Here is a 24,751-nt window from a genome sequence, read left to right on the forward strand (position 1 = left end):
TTGTTGTAATCTTTGTATGGCAGGAGGATCAGTTGGGTCTGTCTTTGCTGACCCTGGAACAGCTGCAGTCTGAGGAAATGCTGAAGAAAATTGCCCAGATCGCTCAGCAAATCTGACATCTCTTACAGGGCCATGAAACAAATTCAGTGGTAGATTAAACTCTGTATATATATACTCTTTTTGTATTAAAGATACAATTTCATATTTTAATACTGTTTTCTACTGCAAACCCAAAGGCATTAATAAATGCTGTTCTTTTACACATTCAGTGCCATTTATTTGTACTGTCTGATGGGAAATGATGCCATCTCAAAATGATCTGTAGAGGGCACACAAACACCCTAATACACAGTCTAACTGTGTTCCAGGGAATAGCCACCCAAAGCACAATGTAGAACTGTAGATTTCTACATTAGATTCTATGCTATTTGCCACTGGCTGCTTATTAAATGGAGGGAAAATACCAGGAGGTACCCAGCGTAAAATCCCCGCAGATCACTGGCTCAGACCCTTATTTATGTGACAGCACTTTTGTTTTTAACACATTTTGATTTTAACAGAGGTAGAACAATTTTATTTGGTTCTTCAGCAACAAACAGTACATAAATATCTTAAGCTCATTAAATATGCTACCTTCAGCCATAGAATGTAAAACGTTTAAATGGCATTATGTAACAGTTTATTGATTTCTACTTGAAAAATGTAATCTACATCAATTATTTATCACTCACTAAACAAACCATTTTACCCATGTACATGTAAGTTCTGCTCATAAAAAAGCCTACCCACATATACTGTGGAATAGTATCGAGATGAAAACAGTCAGTACACAATAGACTACTAAACAAATCTGTGCTTAAAATTGCAAAATAAAAAGTCAATATTTATAGGCACAAGTACTACAATCATTTGACAATACCTCAACTGTACAAATTGTATGTAAAATCCCATTCATTTTGGAATGTAACATGCCCTCCATGTACCTTTTAAATTGGAAATTCTTGATTTAGTGCAAATGTTGAAAGTGCTCAATTCTAACACTATAATTCTATTCTACAGTGGAGTGAGGACATGGAATATGTTTTGTGTTAAGCTGCAATATGCTACAAAAGTAAACCGTATTGGTGAGCAAACGGCATCCTGCAGTTCATGGATTAAAAGTGTGATGATGCTGTAAGATTACTGTTGTATTCATAGTATAGCGATTAACATATTAATATTGGACACAATGATTAGCTAAATTAATCAATCAATCTGCTCTTCAATCTTAGCCATTTGGAATGCAATGGGTTAAGATTTTCTGTAACATTTTATAGTGCAACTGCCTTTAAAGAAAAGGGAGATAAAACTGATATCAACCAAGTATCAGAACCTTCTGCATAGTACCAGTTTAAAAAGAGCTGGCCTCTTTTTTTTTTTTTTTTTTTTTTTGGTAAAGCCAAATCAAATGTGTTTCCCTTTTCCTAGGACTACTTTGACAGACTGCTCAGAAGCATCTGCCTCATATAATCTCATATAACTCGCAATATGATCTACGCAGTCATTACAGACCAGTCAGATGTAATGCTGATAGCTCTTCCGGGCTTATCTGCACTGCCCGAGAGTCCTGATGTCATATGGAGCCGCTGGTAGTGGAAGTTAGCTGTCTCCACTCAGAGACCCACGGCGGGCTAAACTCTGGGTACTGGAACTCAGGCCTCGTGTTTCTGTGAGCCTGCTCGGCCTCTGAAAGGACAAAATAAAACAAATATTTTAAATGAATTATTTTAAATATATTTATTACTTATTTTGGACAGATAACCAGTCTCTAACCAATTTCTGGTTTCTGTGAAATGATCTACTGTATAGTATTAGTTTATGCTCAAAACCTAGTCCAAAACAGCGGTAAATTCGTGATATTAGGACAATATCCATTAAAAGAATAATTCAGCAAAAATTACAATTCTGTCATTATTTACTCATTGTCAGTGTTGCTCCAAACCTGAGAATTTTCACAGATGTCTTTTCCAAACAAGACAAATTCAAGACAATTCATAGTGACGATGACTGTTGAGTTCAAAACATGACAAAAAAAACCTAACCAAAACACTGTAATACTAGTCCATATGACTTGTGCACTATATTCAAAGTCTTCTGAAGTCATCGATAGCTTTGTGTGCAGAACAGACCAATTACAAATCAGACTGATTCATTTCTCAAGTTCAACTGATTCAATGATTCAGTCACGGTGGTTCTCGAGTTACCAGCTCACTGGAGGTGAAGGTTATTTGTGAATAATGACTTAAATTTCAGTCAGCTCCCCACACATAGCACACAAGTCATATGGACTACTTTTTTGTCATTGTTTTTTTTTACATAAATACTTTGTATGGAAAAGAGTCTTAAAAATATAAAAAAAAACTTGGTTCCACAGAAGTAATACAGGACATGAGGATGAGTACACAGTAACAGAATTTTCACTTTTTCTGTTAACTATTCCTTTAAAAAAAAAAAAAAAAATTATTGAAAACAGAATTCTATTTAAATATTTCTAAATACATCTGAAACCAAATCTGGGAGTCATTCAGTTCCTACCGTGGCAGCTACTTGGCTCTCTCGTGCACCCACATTAAGCACATTGAGGGAATTTGCTCTCTTCATCCTGTTCAAAAACAGAGGCGTCCAGATAAACATACTGCTTTATTCTACTGAACATGCAGTTTAACAAAAAGCAGGGTCTCATTACCCAACCGCTCGAGGGGCTGATTCATGTGTTCCAACTCCTTTCAGCTTTTGGACAAGTTTTTCGCTGCTTCTCCTTATGGACTCCCGGAGCTTGGTAAATGATCCGCTGCGCTTTAGACTTCCCAGACCATCCTAAACACACAGAGAAGAAATCGATTAAATAGGTGCATTTCTTCTTAAAGGGACAGTTCACCCAAACATAACAATTATATAATTTACTCACCCTCATGTTATTCCAAACCCATATGACTTTCTTTCTTCCGTGGAACACAAAAGGAAACATTTTGAAGAATGTTAAAGGCTGACATGGACTACGTTTACATGGACACCAGAAAGCCGTTTATTGCGAGAAATCTGCTTAAGGCTCGAAATTGGAATAGGTGTTTACATGAGCTGTGGTAGCCCCTTTCTCTTGACTCCCGTATTCATTCGGCTCGATCAGTAAGCAGCTTTCTCCACAGCAACGTAATTTTACAGTGACACTTGTGTAAATAATAAACATGGGATCCGAGTAAGATGCTATTTTATTCTCGGTTTCTATGCTTTATTTCCGGATATATCACAGTTGTTGCTGTGTTTGTTTCCTTCACTTTCAATCGCGACCTGCAGAGGAATTGTGCTGCAATAGTGGGGTTTTCCTCTTCGTAAAACTCTGGCATTCTCCCAGTGTACTTGAGCGCATATATGCGAACATGAGGGACAGTCTATATTTTACATTGGTGTGTATAAATGGGTATAGTTTATATTCTTTCCATGTGTTGACGTGTTGTTGGTCTCCATCCTATGACATTTGTTATGTGGTCTGTTCACGCACATGTGCATTGTTAGAACGCTGCTTATGCGTTTACATGGCCACATAAGCCGTGTTCTCCGGGAGAAACCTGTGTGTTAAAACGCTCGTTTACATGACATATCACAGCGTCGCTTTCTGCAAAAAACCCTTTATAAACCACTTTTTTTAAATACATGTAAACATGGTCACTGCTCTTTGTTCCATACAATGAAAATGAAAGTCGAAACAATAAAACATTCTGCCTGACATCTCCTTTTGTGTTCCATGGAAGAGCAAGTTTGGAACAACATGATAGTGTACAAGAGTAAATGACAGAATTTTCCTTTTTTTGTGAATTATCCCTTAAAGTTCACTACATATGGAACCGAATATACCTGTCTAGAGCTCCCCTCCTCTGTCTGTATCCAAACCGGCCTTCCATCCCCTGTATGGACATGAAAATACAAAGTTACCATTGGAGAACCCTATTATGTTTAGTAGTGTTTAAGTGAACAGCTATGAAGTGTAGATAATTCTCTGAAGCGACATGTAAGTTTCATTTTACCCTCCACTGAGCCAAACTCCTTCTCATGAGCACGAGTTAAAATCTCTTTATAAAGAGCCTCCGCTTGTCTGTATTTTCCCTGCTTGAGGTAACAAGAAGCCTGTGGAGAACATAAACAGCATAAGTGTAATACATACACATAGTATTATGTGTACCACTGCACCCCATAAACACAACAGTACACTACACTACACTAAAAAGATGATTTTGTGGAGAAGTAAAAAAGCGGAAAATATGATGTACATTTTACATTAAATAAGTTAAAGCATGAACTTGAAAATATTAAGTAAATTCTACATTTGTACTCCATTCAAACATGTAAAAATGTATGCTCTAGCTTGTAAGAAGATATTATTTATGATTGTTTGTTATCTTTACAATGTGTCATCACGTATCAATCCTAAAGTAGAAAACCTCATATTTATTTGCCAGTTTAAATAAAATAAGTACATTTTTGGAGCTGGTGTTCCCAGCATGCACCAGGCTTGAATAATTAATGAACTTGCATGGTTTCACTGCAAGTTGGTTTGCACTGTTTTTATTGTTGATTTTGTTGTTACGTTTGGTAACTTCTTGTTTTGTGAAGTCTGAAGTTCATTTGCTCCTCAAAATTACCTGTTCAGGATCGAGTAAAAAATTATCTGTTGATTGTTACTGTCATCATGTTTTGTGCATGAAGTGTTTAGGACTGCATGCACAGCTCTGGAACTTTAAACATTACATAAACATTAAAGCTAGACGATGGTTTCGTGGTACATGACTAAGTAAAAAAAAAGCATTGAAATGTTGTGCACTTTTAAAAGCATGGCTTAATTCAGGGCTACATTGCTTGAGTAAAATGTACAAACAAAGAGTGAGTAAAATTTACTTGAAATGGAGTATTGCAAAGTAAACTCTGCTTGAGAATTTCTAATTAAAGCACTAAAAATTGTGTGTAGCCTTTAGTTGAAAATATGGTCCGTTAGGGCCTGGGTAGCTCAGCGAGTATTGACACTGACTACCACCCCTGGAGTCGCGAGTTCGAATCCAGTGCGTGCTGAGTGACTCCAGCCAGATCTCCCAAGCAACCAAATTGGCCCAGTTGGTAGGTAGTGTAGAGTCACATGGGGTCGCGATTAGTGGTTCTCACTCTCATTGGGGCACGTGGTAAGTTGTGCGTGGATCGCGGAGAATAGCATGAGCCTCCACATGCTGGGAGTCTCCGCAGTGTCATGCACATCGAGCCACGTGATAAGATGCGTGGATTGGCAGTCTCAGAAACAGAGGCAACTGAGACTTGTCCTCTACCACCCGGAATGAGGTGAGTAACCGCGCCACCACGAGGACCTACTAAGTAGTGGGAATTGGGCATTCCAAACTGGGAGAAAAGGGGATAAAAAAAAATAAAAGAAAAAAGTAAAAAGAAAAAGAAAACATGGTCTGTTAAATGTACTAGCAATTTCTGCATGGAAATTGTTTCCTAGTTTTTCTTTTTTTTTTGAAGTAACTTACACTTTTTCAGTGTACACTATCATTATTAAAACACTTGCATTTGACAAATACTGAACTACCATGTAATAGCTAAGACAACATACAAGCAATGCTTGTGCAATTTAATTTCCTCACCAGATTGTTCTTTGTCTTAGCCACGTTGGCATCATCAGGACCCAATCGACTCTGATAAATGTGCAGGGCACGCTCATAGTACTGCTCCACCTCCTGGTATTTGCCCTGGTTCTGGCAGAGGAGTGCCAAGTTATTCAGCTGCTTGGCCACATCGGGGTGCTCTGTCCCCAGCAGCTGTCAACAGACAAAGAGCAACCTGATATTTAGCTAGGCAACATACAGTAGTTGTTAAGATACTAAGAGATATCATGTTTTTTGCATTATTAATCTCAGCTTTTAATGATTACACCTGTAATTAATTTATTATCATCTACTGATTTAGCCCTTAAAAATAGGTTTAAAAATTATTTGGTACTAAACAGATAATGTAAGTTGATCCGATCTAACAGCTGTTACAGTAAGGTCAGGTGGGAATACCATGCTTCTTTCTCAGTACCTTTTCCCTGATCTCCAGAGCTCTTTTACAAATTGGCTCTGCCTCTTTGTACTTCCCCCTTTTTCCATACAACACAGCCAGGTTATTCAGTGTAGCTGCAACCTAGATACAACCACAAACACGCGACTTTAATGAAAGAGCATTGACTTTAATGAAAGAGCATTGACTTAATTGCAAATATGGTACTATTTGCAAAGAAATATAGACAAAAAACAAACTCAATATTTAAAGTAATTATTAAACATATTTCGCAACCCATTTTACTACTGTAATGTGGTGTTATTTGAGAGTAAAACAGGATATCCCATGAGGGGAAAAAAAAAAAAAGTATTGATTTTATCCATTGGGAATTGATTGAATCATGAAAAGTGCCCTTCCATGCTACAGTTTGCAGTCAATTGGGGAGAACTGCATCCCTTCTGAAACACTGCACAGGTTGGTTGAAACGTACGCACCCTTGATACCGTCAGCCGAAAAGGAAAGTCAAGTCAGAGCAAGTTTTTGCAGTTTGAAAGGAAGGATTACCAAGGATTATGTACGCAAACATTTTTTCTATGGAATAAAGTGTACTGATGAATCATCCTAAACACAATAAGACCAGGAATGTGTATGAAAGTAAATAGGGAATATTTGGATGTCATGTTGACTTTGTAGACAATAACACTAACAGTAGCACATTGCGTCATCAAACAGTACATACTGCTGGGTGGTCCATGCCTAGTGTTTTTTCACGAATGGCCAATGCATCATTCAGGAGATTGGCAGCTTCCTTGTATTTGTTCTGATCCCTGTCGATGGACAAAACATTAAATTAATATCAAATGTTTAAATGTTAAAGGTTAAATGAATGTGGTTTGATGTTCTACAATATTTACCTGTAGACTAAAGCTAGGATGTTGAGCATGGTCGCAACATCTGGGTGGCTGTGGCCTGAGGATTTCTCCAGGTCCTCCAGAGCTTGCTTGCAGAGAGGCACGGCCACCTCATAGCGGCCCTGAGACGCGTACTGGATCACGAGGTTGTGTAGAGTTCTGAGTCGAGCAGGGATCTCATAACCTCCCTGCTGGGCAGCAGCTGCGGCACTACTGTGTGGCTGAGACACTGCAAATACAAGAGCTGCACTGAGCTTCCTTCTTGCATTAAGAAATTAACAAATGGTAGAAACTGAAAATGACTAATACTACCCCGATTGTGGCTTAGAAAGTTAAAGTCCCAAAGTCTAACCATAATCCAGACCTATAGTAATAATCACCCTACTGTCACATTTCGTTCTGACCAAACCCATATCCGTGGTTAGCGCATGTGTTGGTGGCGCTCATGAAATTGAACACCAACAACAAGCCTAAACATAGCCTCATCCATAAATCTTCACTAACTCTAACAGCTAACATAGAAGGCCTATTTGCACATGTTTCTAAACAAATATGCACTGGAAAGCTCAAGGAAAAGCTGAGGTATGTACAGCTAGTGAGTTGTGCCATACTGTGAGATTTCTCCTCTTCATCGGGAAAGAGATCGTCAAGGGACTCCTTGCCTGAAGTACTATCTTTATCCTCCTGTAAGGAAAAAATATTGAACATGTCTTAATAGTACCATTTAATATTTTGTATAAACTAAATTTTCACATAAAAACAAGCCATTTAAGTTGAAATAATTAAACAGGGATGTTTTTTTTTTTATCTCATGAAACAAAAATTAGCAACAATAGAACAATGCTTCTATATATTAGTAAAGTGCACTTAGTATTTTTTCCTATTCAAAAGGTTTTACACATAAAGAATAGTACTTTTGAAAAATATGTATACAGTGATGTACACTCATATGAGATGAAGACTCCAGTCACATCAGTGGCCTAGACTAAAGCTGGGTTTTTTACTATATTGAGTGGGTCGCTACATGTTGGTTGACATAGTGAGATCACATGACCAGCTGATTAATAATATTCATTTGACTTACTATTCCACAATAATAAGTGTCATTATAAGACCAAAATGACTGTAATATCAGCCAGCAAAACAAAACAACAAAAAAAAAATTGGTAAGTGCACATTTAAATTAATTGTAGTAATGGTCCATGATAAAAATAAGATGGGTACTTCACAAACCCAAAGAAAAAAAAAGGGCTGCTCAGGTGAACCATTTGAATGTTTTCAGGTGGTCCCTCACCAGAGGCGGCTCTTCAAAGTCGTACTTGCGAATGCTGCTCATGAACTGCAGGTGTCTGTTCTGCTCCTCTAAAGTAACCACTTCCTGTTCTCTCTCCTGTAGCTGCTGCTGACCTCGTGCCAGCTCGTCCCTCAGCCACTGATTCTCCTGGCACAACCTCCGCACCTGAGCACGCAACTTCTGCTTTTCCGACTCCAAGGAGCCTAGGTGTGCTGACAGTGCCATCATCACCTGTAGAAATAGGAAACAGGGTGCTAAAGTAAGTGGAGGTCAACATGATAACACGTTTTTAGAATCAGTGGAACAAGGGGGGCCTGGGTAGCTCAGCGAGTATTGACGCTGACTACCACCCCTGGAATCGCGAGTTCGAATCCAGGACATGCTGAGTGACTCCAGCCAGGTCTCCTAAGCAACCAAATTGGCCCGGCTGCTAAGGAGGGTAGAGTCACATAGGATAACCTCCTCGTGGTCACGATTAGGGGTTCTCGCTCTCAATGGGGCACGTGGTAAGTTGTGCGTGGATCGTGGAGAGTAGCATGAGCCTCCACAGGCTGGGATGAGCCACGTGATAAGATGCGCAGATTGACTGTCTCAGAAGCGGAGGCAACTGAGACTTTTCCTCTGCCACCCGGATTGAGGTGAGTAACCGCACCACCTCAAGGACCTACTAAGAAGTGGGAATTGGGCATTCCAAATTGGGGAGAAAAGGGGATTAAAAAAACAAAAACAAAAAACAAAGTGATGTCATGTCTATAATGCCGTTTTTACCTCAATTATATATATATATATATATATATCAATATCAAGCACACCAACACCATGGTCATTTGACCAACTTTTGGTGCTTTTGGCAGTGTGGGCAGGTGCCAAATCCTGTTGGAAAATGAAATCAGCATCTTTAAAAAGCTGGTCAGCAGAAGGAAGCATGAAGTGCTCCAAAATTTCTTGGTAAATGGGTGCAGTGACTTTGGTTTTCAAAAAACACAATGGACCAACACCAGCAGATGACATTGCACCCCAAATCATCACAGACTGTGGAAACTTAACACTGGACTTCAAGCAACTTGGGCTATGAGCTTCTCCACCCTTCCTCCAGACTCTAGGACCTTGGTTTCCAAATGAAATACAAAACTTGCTCTCATCTGAAAAGAGGACTTTGGAACACTGGGCAACAGTCCAGTTCTTCTCCTTAGCCCAGGTAAGACGCCTCTGACATTGTCTGTGGTTCAGGAGTGGCTTAACAAGAGGAATACGACTGTAGCCAAATTCCTTGACACGTCTGTGTGTGGTGGCTCTTGATGCCTTGACCCCAGCCTCAGTCCATTCCTTGTGAAGTTCACCCAAATTCTTGAATCGATTTTGCTTGACAATCATAAGGCTGCGGTTCTCTCGGTTGGTTGTGCATCTTTTTCTTCCACACTTTTTCCTTCCACTCAACTTTCTGTTAACATGCTTGGATACAGCACTCTGTGAACAGCCAGCTTCTTTGGCAATGAATGTTTGTGGCTTACCCTCCTTGTGAAGGGTGTCAATGATTGTTCTCTGGATAACTGTCAGATCAGCATCTTCCCCATGATTGTGTAGCCTAGTGAACCAAACTGAGAGACCATTTTGAAGGCTCAGGAAACCTTTGCAGGTGTTTTGAGTTGATTAGCTGATTGGCATGTCACCATATTCTAATTTTTTGAGATAGTGAATTGGTGGGTTTTTGTTAAATGTGAGCCAAAATCATCACAATTAAAAGAACCAAAGACTTAAACTACTTCAGTCTGTGTGCACTGAATTTATTTAATACACGAGTTTCACAATTTGAGTTGAAATACTGAAATAAATGAACTTTTCCACGACATTCTAATTTATTGAGATGCACCTGTATATATATATATATATATATATATATATATATATATATATATATATATATATAAAATGAATAAAAACTAAACATTACATGTTCTTAAGAGTGGTTGGCACTTCTACATTCTGTGGCCATTATTATTTCTGGACTGTGCATTTCAATTCACAGAGTTCTTACAGTGTGTGTTGTCTCCCAAAAACTCATGTCTATTTTTAGCACGTCTGTGATTTCCTGATCTAAATGGAAAAACACTTATCTAGACATTTTCTATTGTTAGGACTCCATATGCAGGGGTTTATGATTGTACATAAAAATGGTATGATATGCTGGCAATGAGTACTTTATATATGAAGATAAATTCACATTTTCATTACAAGTTTCACATTCAAAATCCTTAACGATAGCAATTTTTAACCCGTCTATTACTGTGGCAAACCTGTTTTATACCCAACCATTTATAAGCTTTTATTTCTCTGGATTTCTTAAAAAAAAAAAAACATTGACGAAAATCAGTAGCCCGTCTTGTGTGTTCTAAACTCAGTTAGTGCATGCATGACGCAGCAGTGGTGCCATCCAAGGGCAGGTTGAATGGCACTTGTTTGAGAAAAAAAAAAGTGCTCATTAACCACCCATTCTGGGGGGGGGGAGAGAATCACATCCCTGCTGAACATACAAAGACAGCTGCACGTAAACCATTGGTAGGTTGATTTCCCTTAAAAAAGTGTAACCACTGAGGCCCTGTGGCCCTTTCAAAACATTACTCTGTTTGTTTGAAAATCCTAACTGGCCCAACACAGCAACATTGTCTCAACCAATGGTGTGAATTCAAGGCAGTATTATATGACCAGTGGCAGGCTGGTGGAGTGTTCAGGAAACCACGTAGAAAACAGTTTTTATTTTTGCAGTTCCATTTGAAAATTACACACTTCACCTATAGCATTTGCTTTGATATTTAAAATAGTAAACTGCAAACAACAGCCTCATCTGAACCTGTGCTGCTCACCTGTGCCTCTCCTAAGCCCAACTCAATCCTCTCCAGAGACTCTAAAATGATACTGGTCTTCTCTTGCTCCAGGCTGCCGCTCTCACTGGACGTCTGGCTCTGCTGTTTTTCCTGCAGACTGTCCAGCAGTGTGCGGTTCTCCCCACGCAAAGCCTCTAGCCCTGCGATCACTTGCCGTGTGCTGCATAATATCTCCTCCCCTGACAACATGCCTGCTACCCAGTTCCTGAGAAGCAAAGCATTTGGTATTAATGTGCATTCAATGTGTAAATTAAGCAAGGTTTATAAAAACAACTACGAATCTGGGTTGATGCAATTAATACTGATCACAGAGGGGAAAATGGCTTGGAAATGTTGAATGAGAAATGTCGCAGGGAAATTATGTAATGATGCAGAATAAGAGGAACTGACCTTACTTCTCAGTAAAAACAAGATTTTCCTTTGGCTGTAGAGAAAGAGAAGGTAAAGTATTTTCATTAAAAAAAAAAAAAAGTCATTATAAAAACATCATGTCAAATCATAAAAGTAACTTCAATAACAAAACAGTACAAAAAAGTACGATGTTACTGCCATGGTTTTTTGGGCATGTACCGTGGTAGTTCCACAAAATTATTTTAAGTACCTTGGAGTACAATTTAAATACCATGATAATATCAAACTAGCATCAAAATACTATGGAAATGCCATCTGATATCGTAACAACAATTCTGACAGTTTTAATGGAGTAAGCACCGAGACCACTTATATTCTTATTAAAAGAGAGAAAACTGAAGTTAAGCTTCTCCACCACCCCAACATATTAACATGAGACAAAACATGCAGACAGTTGCTAGGAAAGAATCAGTTTACAGGTAGGAACAAAGATCCCTCAGGGGAGGTAAAGGAGTGTGCTAATGTTTACACCAGACTGATGAGGTCATCAAACAATACTGGGTACCAGTTTAGTTGTTTGATGTTTAGGCTTTCAAATTACATTTCAGTATTTTGGCTGTTACTGTTAGAAGAGCTCACTTTTCAGTCCTATCTGTTTGAAATTGCACTGCATACCCCGATGGCAACTGTTTATCATATAACTGACTGCCATATAAAAAAAAGACAAGTGCAAACCTTAAAGGAACAGTACAGTAATTAAGTACCAGCTCTGAAAGTCTCTAAAACAAACAACTACAATATGTACTGATACCAGTCCCAGATCTGTATGCAATGTCTTAAAGAGCTTTATTTTTTATATGAATTATATTTAGGCGAATTCTTACCCTGACACGCCCAACTCACCACGCACCCCACAGAGAGCGAAAACCTAACATTATAGCGACCATGAGGAGGTTATCCCATGTGATTCTACACTCCCTAGCAACCGGGCCAATTTGGAGTCCTGGCTGGAGTAACTCATGACTCCAGGAGTGGTAGTGGAAAGAGCTATTTTAAATTAAAGCAATAACACTTGAGAAAATTGAATGCTGTACCTGAGGGTCTACCACTGGCAGTCTATTCCCAAACACAACAATGTGTTGTGTCAACAGTCAAGCTTCCGAACAAACAACAGTATTACACAGCCTGGCCAAAAAAAAAGTTGCTGTTTTGATTTAAATAAGCAGACACTTAAGAGCATATGATTGGATCATTATTGCAGTGATTAATATGTTTCAGCTGGCAACAATTCTTTTAACCCTAAATGATGCAGTGTGTAGCTTCTCATTTCTTAAACAACCATGTCGGAAGACGTATCCCATGGTTCTGGAAAAGATGTTACTGTGTTTCAGAAGGGGCAAATTATTGGCCTGCATCAAGCAAAGAAAACAACTAAAGAAATTGCTGAAATCACTGGAATTGGGTTAAGAAATGTCCAACGCATTATTAAAACCTGGAAGAATAATGGTGAACAGTCAGCTTCGGGAAGAAATGTGGTCAGAAAAAAAATCTTGAATGATTGTGATCGGAGATCACTAAAATGCTTGAAGTCACATCATAAACAAAATTGACAGTAGAACTCATGGCTATGTTTAATAGTGAAAGTAAGAGCATTTCCACATGCACAATGCAACGAGAACTTACAGGATTGGGACTAAACAGCTGTGTGGCCACAAGAAAGCCACTTGTTAGTGAGACTATTCTGAGAAAATTACTTCAGTTTGCTAGGGAGCATAAAGATTGGACTGTGGAGCAATGGAAAAAGGTCATGTGGTCTGATGAGTCCAGATTTACACAATTCCAAAGGGATGGGCACGTCAGGGTAAGAAGGGAAGCACATGAAGCGATACACCCGTCATGCATAGTGCCCACTGTACAAGCCACTGGAGGTGGTGTTATGATCTGGGGTTGCTTCAGTTGGTCAGGTTGAGGATCAGCAATGTTATGTGGCAATAAAATGAAGTCAGCTGACTACCTGAATGTACTGAATGACCAGGTTATACCATCAATAGATTTTTTCTTCCCTGACAGCACGGGCGTATTCCAGGACGACAATGCCAAGATTCATCGGGCTCAAATTGTGAAAGAGTGGTTCAGATAGCACGAGGAATCATTTTCACACATGAATTGGCCACCACAGAGTCCTGACCTTAACCCCACTGAAAGTCTTTGGGATGTGCTGGAGAAGACTTTACGGAGTGGTTCGACTCCCCCCATTGTCAACACAAGATCTCAGCCAAAAATGAATGCAACTCTGTACGGAAATATAAGTTGTGACATTGCATATGGTTGTTGAAACAATGCCACAACAAATGCGCACCGTAATCAAAGTTAAAGGCAGTCCAATGAAATAGAGTATGCAAATGTTTTTATTTTTTTTGGCCAGGCAGTATATTTAAATATAGCAATTTAGTGATTGTTACCATGAAACCATCAAAACATTAACATATGTAATATACAGTAAATATATTGTATGTTTATAATATAATATAAAGGCCTAACACATAATTGGATGTAATTACCACTGGGCTGTAATTCCATAATCTAGAATTCTTAATATGATTTATGGCAATATATGCAAAAAAACATATATGAAATATACCCTCACTGAGCACTTTTTAGGAACACCTGTACACCTACTTATTCATGTGATTATCTAATCAGCCAATTGTGTGGCAGCAGTGCAATGCATAAAATCATGCAGATACGGGTCAGGAGCTTCAGTTAATAATGTTCACATCAACCATCAGAATGGAAAAAAAATAGTGATCTCAGTGATTTCAAATGAGGCATGGAACTGCTGATCGCATGGGATTTTCATGTACAACAGTCTACAGGAGTCAAAAACAAAAAACATCCAGTGAGGGGCAGTTCTGTGGACAGAAACATCTCGTTGATGACAGAGGTCAATGGAGAATGGCCAGACTGGTTCGATCTGACAGAAAGGCTATGGTAACTCAAATAACCACTCTGTGCAATTTTATTGAGCAGAATATCATCTCAGAATGCACAACATGTCGAGCCTTGAGGTGGATGGGCTATAACAGCAGAAGACCATGTCGGGCACTTTATTAGGACCATAGTGTTCCTAATAAAGTGCTTGATGAGTGTATGTTCATATTTGTTTTTCACCGATATAAAAAGTCCTATACTTGCACATATACAGCTGAAGTCAGAAGTTGACATACACCTTAGCCAAATACATGTAAACTCAGTTTCTCACAATTCCTGACATTTAATCGTAGAAAACATTCCCTGTCTTAGTTTAGTTAGGATCACTACTTTATTTTAAGAATGTGAAATGTCAGAATAACAGTAGAGAGAATAATTTATTTCAGCTTTTATTTCTTTCATCACATTCCCAGTGGGTCAGAAGTTTACATACACTTTGTTAGTATTTGGTAGCATTGTCTTTAAATTGTTTAACAAGGGTCAAATGTTTTGGGTAGCCTTCCACAAACTTCTCACAATAAGTTGCTGGAATTTTGGCCCATTCCTCCAGACAGAACTGGTGTAACTGAGTCAGGTTTGTAGGCCTCATTGCTCGCACATGTTTTTTCAGTTCTGCCCACAAATGTTCTATCGGATTGAGGTCAGGGCTTTGTGATGGCCACTCCAATTCCTTGACTTTGTTGTCTTTAAGCCATTTTGCCACAACTTTGAAGCTATCCTTGGGGTCACTGTCCATTTGGAAGACCCACTTGCGACCGAGCCTTAACTTCCTGGCTGATGTCTTGAGATGTTGCTTCAATATATCCACATAATTTTCCTTCCTCTTGATGCCATCTATTTTGTGAAGTGCATGAGTCCCTCCTGCAGCAAAGCACACTCACAACATGATGCTGCCACCCCCATGCTTCACAGTTGGGATGGTGTTCTTCAGCTTTCAAGCCTCACCATTTTTCCTCCAACATAACGATGATCATTATGGCCAAACAGTTCAATTTTTGTTTCATCAGACCAGAGGACATTTCTCCAAAAAGTAAGATCTTTGTCCCCATGTGCACTTGCAAACTGTAGTCTGGCTTTTTTATGGTGGTTTTGGAGCAGTGGCTTCTTCCTTGCTGAGCAGCCTTTCAGGTGATGTTGATATAGGACACGTTTTACTGTGGATATAGATACTTGTCTACCTGTTTCCTCCAGCATCGTCACAAGGTCCTTTGCTGTTGTTCTGGGACTGATTTGCACTTTTCGCACCAAACAACGTTCATCTCTAAGAGACAGAATGCATCTCCTTCCTGAGCGGTATGATTGCAGCTTGGTCCCATGGTGTTTATACTTGCGTACTAGATGAACGTGGTACCTTCAGGTGTTTGGAAATTGCTCCCAAGGATGAACCAGACATGTGGAGGTCCATAATTGTTTTGTTTTTTTGGAGGTCTTGGCTGATTTCTTTTGATTTTCCCATGATGTCAAGCAAAGAGGCACTGAGTTTGAAGGTAGGCCTTAAAATACATCCACAGATACACCTCCAATTCAGTACACCTCCTATCAGAAGCTAATTGGCTAATTGTCTAAAGGCTTGACATCATTTTCTGGAATTTTCCAAGCTGCTTAAAGGCACAGTTAACTTAGTGTATGTAAACTTCTGACAAACTGTAACTGTAATATAGTCAATTAAAAGTGAAACAATCTGTCTGTAAACAATTGTTGGAAAAATTACTCATGTCATGCACAAAGTAGATGTCCTAAACGACTTGCCAAAACTATAGTTTGCTAATATTAAATCTGTGGAGTGGTTAAAAAATGTGTTTTAATGACTTCAACCTAAGTGTATGTAAACTTCTGACTTCAACTGTACGGTATACAACATATCACCACTGATTTATATTTCATAAATGTATTTATCAAATAGTGAAATTTGAATATGTACATATGCCATGTAAATACATGAACTATAATTGTGTGTGTATATACATGTGTGTGTGTTTGGCAATATATCAGGTTTCTGTATGTGGATGATTTATTTGTTTTTTATAATATCTGATATTCAACATGTATCATGACAATTTAACAATAAAAACAATACGGATGTACATCAACAAAATTTTGGTTTAAGCTGTCTGCACGACATAACATGAATGAATGAATGTCCGATAAATGAAAAAAATATAGATAAATTATAATTAAATACAATCTATTTAGAAACTGGATTTATACTCATAATTGCATCAGCCTTAATTAAACTGTTGGCTTTTATCAGATTAGCATTAATAACGAATACTTTGTCTAATTCTGGAATACAAACACCGAAAACAATACGTTTAAAAGACGTCTCAAAGTAAGGCTGTGGACTCTTTCAATGACTCAACATATCAGCTCATATTTATTTACCTGCCGAGAAGCTGTCGGCGGCCGCCGGACGTGGCCCAATTTATATGATCCGATGGAAAATATAATTCCAACAGAAATATCCATTCAGTAGCATCACATCTTCATTGTCCTTGATGTAGAGGCGATATATTTATCCAAAAACAGCCAGGTACAGCCTCCGTTGCGATCATTCACCTGTTGTTGTGTCTCAGACAGCCTGAATTAACAACCCTTACCTGATCCGGCTCACAATCTGTAATGCGCATGCGCCGTATGCCAAACAGACCCAACTATGTTTATGATGTTCAAAACTGATGTTTAAGAAAGTACCCCACTAGTACTGACAAAATTGAACTGCATGGCTGTGTCGTAAATCTTGAGCTACCTACCTATACAGCAGTTTTAGGTATCATAGGTGCCTCTGAGAAGCTTTATTTGAGGGTTGAAACCATTAAAGCTATTAGTTTGGGTTTTCCAAGCACAATACCTGCAGCAAATGCAAAGAAACTGTCTGTGTAAACGTATTACACCAGAGAGTCCAAGTCAATTTAGACAAACTCTTTATTGGAGATGCATAAGGAGGAGTCTTTCTGTGACGCCGCATTGGCATAGTTTCAATAAAACCGCTTAGGGTGAAGGGGGGGGGGGGGGGGGTGTAAAATAAGCAGCATTAGCCTTGGCCCCATCAGACTTGCTTAACTTGATGATTGAAAACCACACAGATCAGGGGGATGGGGATGCATCTAGGAATAGTCTTTAGCTTAACATACAGATTTATCAAAATCAAAGCACTTATTGGAGGGAATATAACCAATGAGTGAATAATCATAATGCAATAGAAAAATGAATAATAGTGGCACTGGCCCACTTTGCTGCACGGAAAGAGCGACAGCAAAATGGGTGATCTGGGAGGAAAAGTGAGCACTGGGATATTAAGTGGAAGGAGTGTGATAGCAATGGAGCAACTGTGGCTGCTGAGCAGATATAGGAGAGTAGAGTGATTGATGGTTCAGCTGCTACGGGCAGGGGGTTAGCAGACCCATGCCCAATAAGGGCAACTTGACAGTGCAATGCTCTCAAATAGGGAGAGCAAATCTATATCTCTAAATGTAATGGGGTTCAAGTCAATAGAATCACTAAAACCTCTCTGTCTCTCTCACGCTCTCCCTCTATGTTTGGGTTACTTACATAACAGTTTATGTGCTATGACTGGTTTCAGTTTGTAAGTAAAGAGACTGCTTTTCAAAAATGTTCAGTGAATGCAAATTCAAGATAGGCCTACTTAATAAATTATTCAGTTGTGGATTGCAATGCTTTTCTGATTACCATTGCCCTGTAATTTGAATAGATAACTGTAAATTCTGGATAGTTTTACTCAGTTTTGGTGTGCCCTGTTATAAATGCAACAACCAGTTAACCCTGCAACATTCAAATTTTAAGATGTTGAAAGTCATTGTAAAAAATATCAAATAACATCACACAATATTATTCAGTCAATATAATTGTACTTTGTGCTATAAATAACTAAATAAATAAGTCTGTAAAAAATAAAAACCTGATAACTGGTTACATTTGTTATTCCTATAACAGAGTTGAAATACTGAATTGGATGAGGGTAATATAAGTGTAAAAATAAGATAAATACTGTAAATGACTTCTAAAAATTACTTCTGTTTAAACCATTTAGTCAAAAAGAATTGAATGATGTCAGTCCCACAACTAAAATTTCAAACACATAAAACAATTGTTTTTAAAGGGGATAAAAACCACATATCAGAAAAGGCTCACAAAAGCATTAAAATATATATATATATATATATATATATATATATATATATATATATATATATATATATATATAAAAGTGTGTGTGTGTGTGTGTGTGTGTATACACTACCGGTCAAAAGTTTTGAAACACTTGCCTGAAATGTTTCTCATGATCTTAAAAATCTTTTGATCTGAAGGCATATGCTTAAATGTTTGAAATTAGTTTTGTAGACAAAAATATAATTGTGCCGACACATTAATTTATTTAAGTACAAAATGAAAATTGTATTTACAAATTTTTTTTTGTAAATGGATGACTTGGACCGAATAATAAAGAAAAGCAGTCATTAAGTGCCCAACGTAGATAGGAACTCCTTCAATACTGTTTAAAAAGCATCCCAGGGTGATACCTCAAGAAGTTGGTTGAGAAAATGTCAAGAGTACATGTCTGAAAATTCTAGGCAAAGGGTGACTACTTTGAAGATGCTAAAATATAACAACACAGTTTTGATTTATTTGGGATTTTTTTAATCACAACATAATTCCCATGTGTTCCCAATTTATGTTATTCCATAGTTTTGATGACTTTACAATTATTCTAAAATGTGAAAAAAATAAAAAATAAAGAATGAGTAAGTGACCCTAAACTTTTGAACGGTAGTGTATATATATATATATATATATATATATATATATATATGAGTGTGCGTATATATATATATATATATATATATATATGAGTGTGCGTATATATATATCACACACATGCAAAAGTTTTAGGCACCTGTGAAAAATGTTGCATAGTGAGGATGTCTTCAAAAATAATGACATAAATAGTTTTCATTCATCACTTAATGTCATACAAAGTCCAGTAAACATAAAAAAAGCTAAATCAATATTCGGGGCTTTGTGGGGGCCATGACATGTGTTGCAGGGCTCCCTGTTCTTCTATTCTAATATTTTCTATTTGCAAAAGTAATGTTTGGGAGTCTAACATTTATATTTCCTATTGACACACTAAAGCTGAAGATATAAATAACCATCTTAAGACAAATGCTTTTGTGAAACATCTTATGTGCCTAAGACTTTTGCACAGTACTGTATATACATACTGTATGTATATATATCTATAAACACAGTGTCTTCTGAGTGATACACAGGGGTGTAAAGTAACTGAGTAAAAATACGTAAGTATTATTTTTTGGGATTTGTATTTACTCAAGAGCAATTTAAACAGAATAATTGTACTTTTACTTAATTACATTAAAAATAGTACTTTTTACATCTTACAATTTTATATAAACTTGAAAAGTACTCGTTACATTTTGGCAGATCATTTTCTTTCATCTTACTGGACTGAAGTCACCTTTTCACTGCATCAGACAGAGGTCAGTCATTATAAATGGAGTGTCCCATGGTGGCTGTGTGGAGTTCCGACCATCTGGAGAGGCAGAATTTCGGATCTGATTTGAACTTCGGATACGTTGAAACATTTATGTGACTAGACCATATGTGACTGACGGTTTTTGTACTAAATTTTATTCTAAACGCCTGCTACTTCTACAGATTGGACATTTATGAAGTAAAATATTATCATTCATGTTGCAAATATATATATAAAATCAAAAGGCTTTTGTAATTAAATGTGTACATGTCATTTATTTCTACACATATTTAAATCATATCTATGAACTGCTACTCCTTATTTGCTGAATTATTGTTGTTAGGCAACTATTAACTATAATAATATCTATAAAACCAGCAGTGATGATGATAATGATAATAAAAATAATGTAATCTGAGTAAATGTTAATTACGAATTTTATTGAATTCATCCATCTGCTCAACAGCAAGGTTTGGTAGCAAAACTTAGAATACAATTAACAAAACCAACAACATTACTAACTTTCTTCAAAGCTTCATTTGAATTTTTTGGATCTTTCTTTATGTCTCAAGGGGCTGGGTGCTCTGACATCGCAATTCGTGAGTGCCTTCTCCCATGCTACGAACATTGTGTGACTGTGGCAAAGTTTTTGCAAAATAAAATGATGTGGTTCATTACACGTCTCAGGGCAGTTCTGAGGTGAAATGTCCACTGTGTGGCACTAAAAGCGAGTGAAATGTTCTCCTGAACAGATGAGGTTTTTAAGTTTAATGTTCTATCGAGATTTAAATCAACAAAACCAACATCTCTACCCTAAACCTAAAACCCTAAAACTCGTTGTTTTAGCGCCTACAGTGTTCATTCCGCCTGGAAATTGTTGTGTCACTTACAATAGGCCACATAAAAAGAATTTTGCAAAAACGCAATTATTGTAACATGATTCTTTGACCGGGTTGCGAATGCCACTGGGGGAGAAATATGACAGTCGTCTGAGACAGTAAAAAGGCGACTTAACCATCCAATCGAATTTAACAACATCTTCTCTCACACAATCTTCTCCCTTGATTTCATTTTCAGTTATGAAAACTTTTTAATTTTTTAATACTTAAGTACAGTTTAATGTGAATACTTTTTTACTTTCACTCAAGTATGTTTTTGGCTAGATACTTTGACTTTTAATTGAGTAACATTTTTACTCAATATCCATACTTTCACTTAGGTATAATTTCTGAGAACTTTTTACACCCCTGGTGATACAATCGGTTTTGGGTTGGAAAAAAAAGCAAAAATTCAGTTTTTTAAAACTTATGCAAGCTTGCATGTTCATGCGAAAACGTCCAGTTTGTACCGCGTATAGGTCAATTCACATGTGAACATGTAAGCATGCATGCGTAAAGTGTGAGGACCCGTAAACAAGCTTCTCTCATGATCATACATATGAAAGCTGGGCAGAAGTTAAGAGTTTTTGTGGAAAATAATTTAATTTTTTGCTTTGTTTCTCACCCAAATTGATTGTATCATTTATTACAGGAGAAAATTGGGGGATTTTTTTAAAGAAAGTTTATGGAAGGCGGACAAGCTTTGGCCTCAGCAGACAGGTGTTTATGGGAGAACAGTGCTAAGCAAAGAGAACGCAATGAACATGTCAGTGTAAAGCCCCTCCACACCCCAAGTGACGTGTACAGCACAGCTGTTAATGCTAGCGGTTATAGCTGTGCTTTCAAAGATACATTTTGTAAATTTTGTAACATGATATCTATGCTTCCATGCAAAACGCAATAACTACAACTTCTTTTTTTTTTCTAGAACTGAGAATTGACAGAAACAGAAACCGGTTTTGTAGGGCAGTTTAGGTGAGCATATGGCTTGACTGTAGAGATGTGGGAGATATAACATAATACAGATTCAGCAAAGTGTCAGTACTATATGTGGAGCTCCGTGAATCAAATTTTCAATGAACTTTAAACTGAAAGTAAGAACATATCTGGCACTTTAGTGCTGAACCATGAGACTCAATGACAAGTTATCCAGCTCTGTTCATATACAGATCTGTACTAATACAATAGAAATCACACCACATTTAGACCTCATTCTCAAACCTTATTGCATTTTTAACAGGTTTATTATTTTATTTGACTTGGGTAGTTGGTGTGATTATGGTCACTCTAAATTCTGAGGGCAGAGGTCAATGGACAGGTGGGGGGAAGGATGGGTGCAGGGACTCATAATTGAGTCAGCGCAATTCAATCTGGAAAAATGACATAAAGAGAGAGACAACCTTGCAACCCGGCACTAAACATAGTGCCTGTAGCACAAGCCACTGGACCAACTCTTGTTTCAACGGAAGAGGTTCCCATATCAAACATGCATGCAAATGTGCACAAATTGCATACAGAAACATTGCAGTTCACTCGGAAATATTGCAATTAAAGGAAAGTTTACCCCAAATTTAATCATTTGTCATCATTTACTCACCCTCATGTTGTTCCAATCCAACATAACTTTCTTTCTTCCATGGAACACAAAAGAACTAACAGCTTCAGTCACCATTCACTGTCATTGTATGGAAAAAAGATTAAAAAAAGATTGTGTGCACCAAACAATCCTGAAATACAGCAGCTATAAGATGACAGATGAGCTTCATACACATTTAGTTAAATATATCTAAAGTTATTCAGCCAGCATAGTTATGTAACAATGTGTAGACAGCCTATTGACATTGGAAATGTCTTGCAGCATATGCAAAGCATCTGTTATCTACCAAGGATTCAATCATCTTAAATTGGAATGTTAGAATCAGAGGAATTGGGAAAAAGTTTTTCTCAGGTTCAGTTCAATCTTATCCAGTCATCGATAAAAAGTTTGTAGTCTGATTCCTTTAGAATACAGCATTCTAAATCTGATCATAACACTTCTGACATTACTGTCCCCTTGACTGGTGCGTCTCGCTGTTTCTTCAGTGTCTCACAGGACCGGCACATTTTTAGACACTGTGTCAAGAACTTCAGGTCTCAAAAACACGTTGAGGCACCTGCGTTCTGTTTCAGTTGTTGCGCTGCATCTAGATTGTTTTTAGCTCAGGTGTCACAAAGATTTAACGTTCTGAACAAGTTCAGGTTGCAGAGAGGTGACTGTTACAATGTTTAACATTATTCCAGATTATTCTGCACCAAGCAAAGTTTCAGTGCTTGAGAAACAGCAATATTTTTTCTTCTTCTGCTCTAGTGTGCTGAGGGGCCACCGTGCCTTGTATGTCTACAGTTACAATACTGTTACAAATGTTGCCTATGATGCTTGCATAAAATACAGCCTTTTGCAACAATGAACAGTACACTGCAGCATCAGAATATAAGCTCCAGGTCAAAGTAAACAAATAAGACAGAAATATATTACTATTGTATACAACAAATCCTGTAATCCAGTAATAACAATACTGTATCATACTGTATTACAATGAAAAACTGGACAACAATTAATAATTGTTGGATTATAATAATGATAAATAACAACTGTATTCCAAAATGATAGTATTATGTAAGTAATAGGTTTTGCACACCCTATTCATTAAAAAAAAGTGTTTTGTAAAAATATATGTAGGTAAATATTGCTTTTTTTTTATCACTGTATTGTCGGAAAAACAAGAAAACATGCATTAATTATCTTGAACTAGAATTTTATTTCATTAAACATTTTGAATGTACTTGGTTACAACAGCTGATAGAATGAATTTAAAATTATTATTTCAAATCAATTTGATTTTTCAATTTTCAATCAATTTTTTTTAGGCCATTTTTTTAAATGGGGCCCCGGGTTGATCGGTTGCTTGGGGCCTCAGAAATCATAAACCCACACCTGGTCCCCTTTACTGATAGTCATGAAGTGCTGTTGGATGTTATGGCTAATTTTGGAACAGTTGCTTTTTTCCTTTCTCCTTTTAACCCCTCTCTTCTTCTCACTCCTTTCTGCTCCAACCCAAAGTCTCCCACACCCCACAGAGACTACATGAGACTGAATGATCTTCAGTCTCATACACACATATCCATATCTCATATAAAGGAATGTGAAATGTTTTTTTTCTGTTCAGCAGGGCAGATCACTTCAGTAACTACAAGAATGAGCAACGGCTCAAGTAGGATCATTTTGGTTTGGCAAACAGGCAAGAAGGAGATAATGGTTAAACTAATTTAGTCACATTGGGCTAGATAGGCAGGGTGCAATAGTGAAACTGGACCCTGAGTTTTAATAAAGAGTAAGGGGAGGGTTGAGTTTTTTACACTTCCATCTGTCTGTACTGTACACACACATATACTTCCACAAACCTGTCCCTTCACTGATGTTATAGTTTCCTCTACTCTACACCACAGTGCTCTGGAACATTCTGCCCACCTGTGATCTGGAACATTCTGCCCACCTGTCATGTGATCAGTCAGTCATGTGCTCTTGATGCTTTTCCCAGGGATGGAACCCTCTCATTCAGGATCTGAAAAAAAAAAAAAAAAAAAAAACAGACATGAATCTATTGTTCAAAAGTCTGGCGACACCAATCAATCACCTCAACAATTGCAGGGTTTGTATGTCAAAACTGCCATGCATAATATTGGGCACAACCTGCCTTCACAAAGCCTGTGCGAAGTACTGGGATTATCTCATAAAACATGGTTGGATCCATTACTCAGATTAACATGTGAGGGCCAGTTACCATCAAAGTGTGATTAATTCATCCTATTTTTGTAAACTATGAGCCACA

The 24,751-nt window shown here is 37.6% G+C and overlaps 1 protein-coding gene across 3 annotated transcripts; it reads right to left on the reverse strand.

The window, feature by feature from the left end:
- Positions 1 to 534: 534 nt before the first annotated feature.
- On the reverse strand, positions 535 to 17,350 carry LOC127430192 (kinesin light chain 1-like). 3 transcript variants are annotated; one of them, XM_051679764.1, is made up of 14 exons: positions 16,875 to 17,303; positions 11,541 to 11,574; positions 11,130 to 11,355; positions 8,269 to 8,499; positions 7,565 to 7,658; positions 6,978 to 7,203; positions 6,803 to 6,890; positions 6,103 to 6,204; positions 5,667 to 5,840; positions 4,062 to 4,161; positions 3,892 to 3,941; positions 2,726 to 2,856; positions 2,575 to 2,641; positions 535 to 1,725 (listed from the first exon to the last, which is right to left on the reverse strand). In XM_051679764.1, the coding sequence occupies exons 3-14, from the start codon at positions 11,337 to 11,339 to the stop codon at positions 1,639 to 1,641; spliced, it is 1,560 nt and encodes a 519-aa protein (XP_051535724.1). In that variant the 5' UTR covers positions 11,340 to 11,355; positions 11,541 to 11,574; positions 16,875 to 17,303; the 3' UTR covers positions 535 to 1,638. The 3 variants fall into 3 exon arrangements, 2 of the variants coding, with proteins under 2 accessions (XP_051535724.1, XP_051535725.1); XM_051679765.1 differs by having other exon boundaries at positions 536 to 1,725; positions 7,586 to 7,658; positions 16,875 to 17,299; XR_007895423.1 differs by lacking the exons at positions 535 to 1,725; positions 2,575 to 2,641; positions 2,726 to 2,856 and having other exon boundaries at positions 3,895 to 3,941; positions 4,062 to 5,418; positions 16,875 to 17,350.
- Positions 17,351 to 24,751: the final 7,401 nt, after the last annotated feature.

This window comes from Myxocyprinus asiaticus, chromosome 39 (assembly GCF_019703515.2).
Source record: "Myxocyprinus asiaticus isolate MX2 ecotype Aquarium Trade chromosome 39, UBuf_Myxa_2, whole genome shotgun sequence".
In the NCBI taxonomy this organism is placed as follows: Eukaryota; Metazoa; Chordata; class Actinopteri; order Cypriniformes; family Catostomidae; genus Myxocyprinus; species Myxocyprinus asiaticus.

Excerpts from the sequence above, each read along its gene's own strand:
- LOC127430192 (XM_051679764.1), bottom strand. The coding sequence starts at position 11,339 with ATGTTGTCAGGGGAGGAGATATTATGCAGCACACGGCAAGTGATCGCA. Across the intron at positions 6,891-6,977 it reads ATCCTAGCTTTAGTCTACAG|GGATCAGAACAAATACAAGG; the intron begins GTAAATATTGTA and ends GTCCATCGACAG. Across the intron at positions 5,841-6,102 it reads CTCTGGAGATCAGGGAAAAG|CTGCTGGGGACAGAGCACCC; the intron begins GTACTGAGAAAG and ends GTCTGTTGACAG.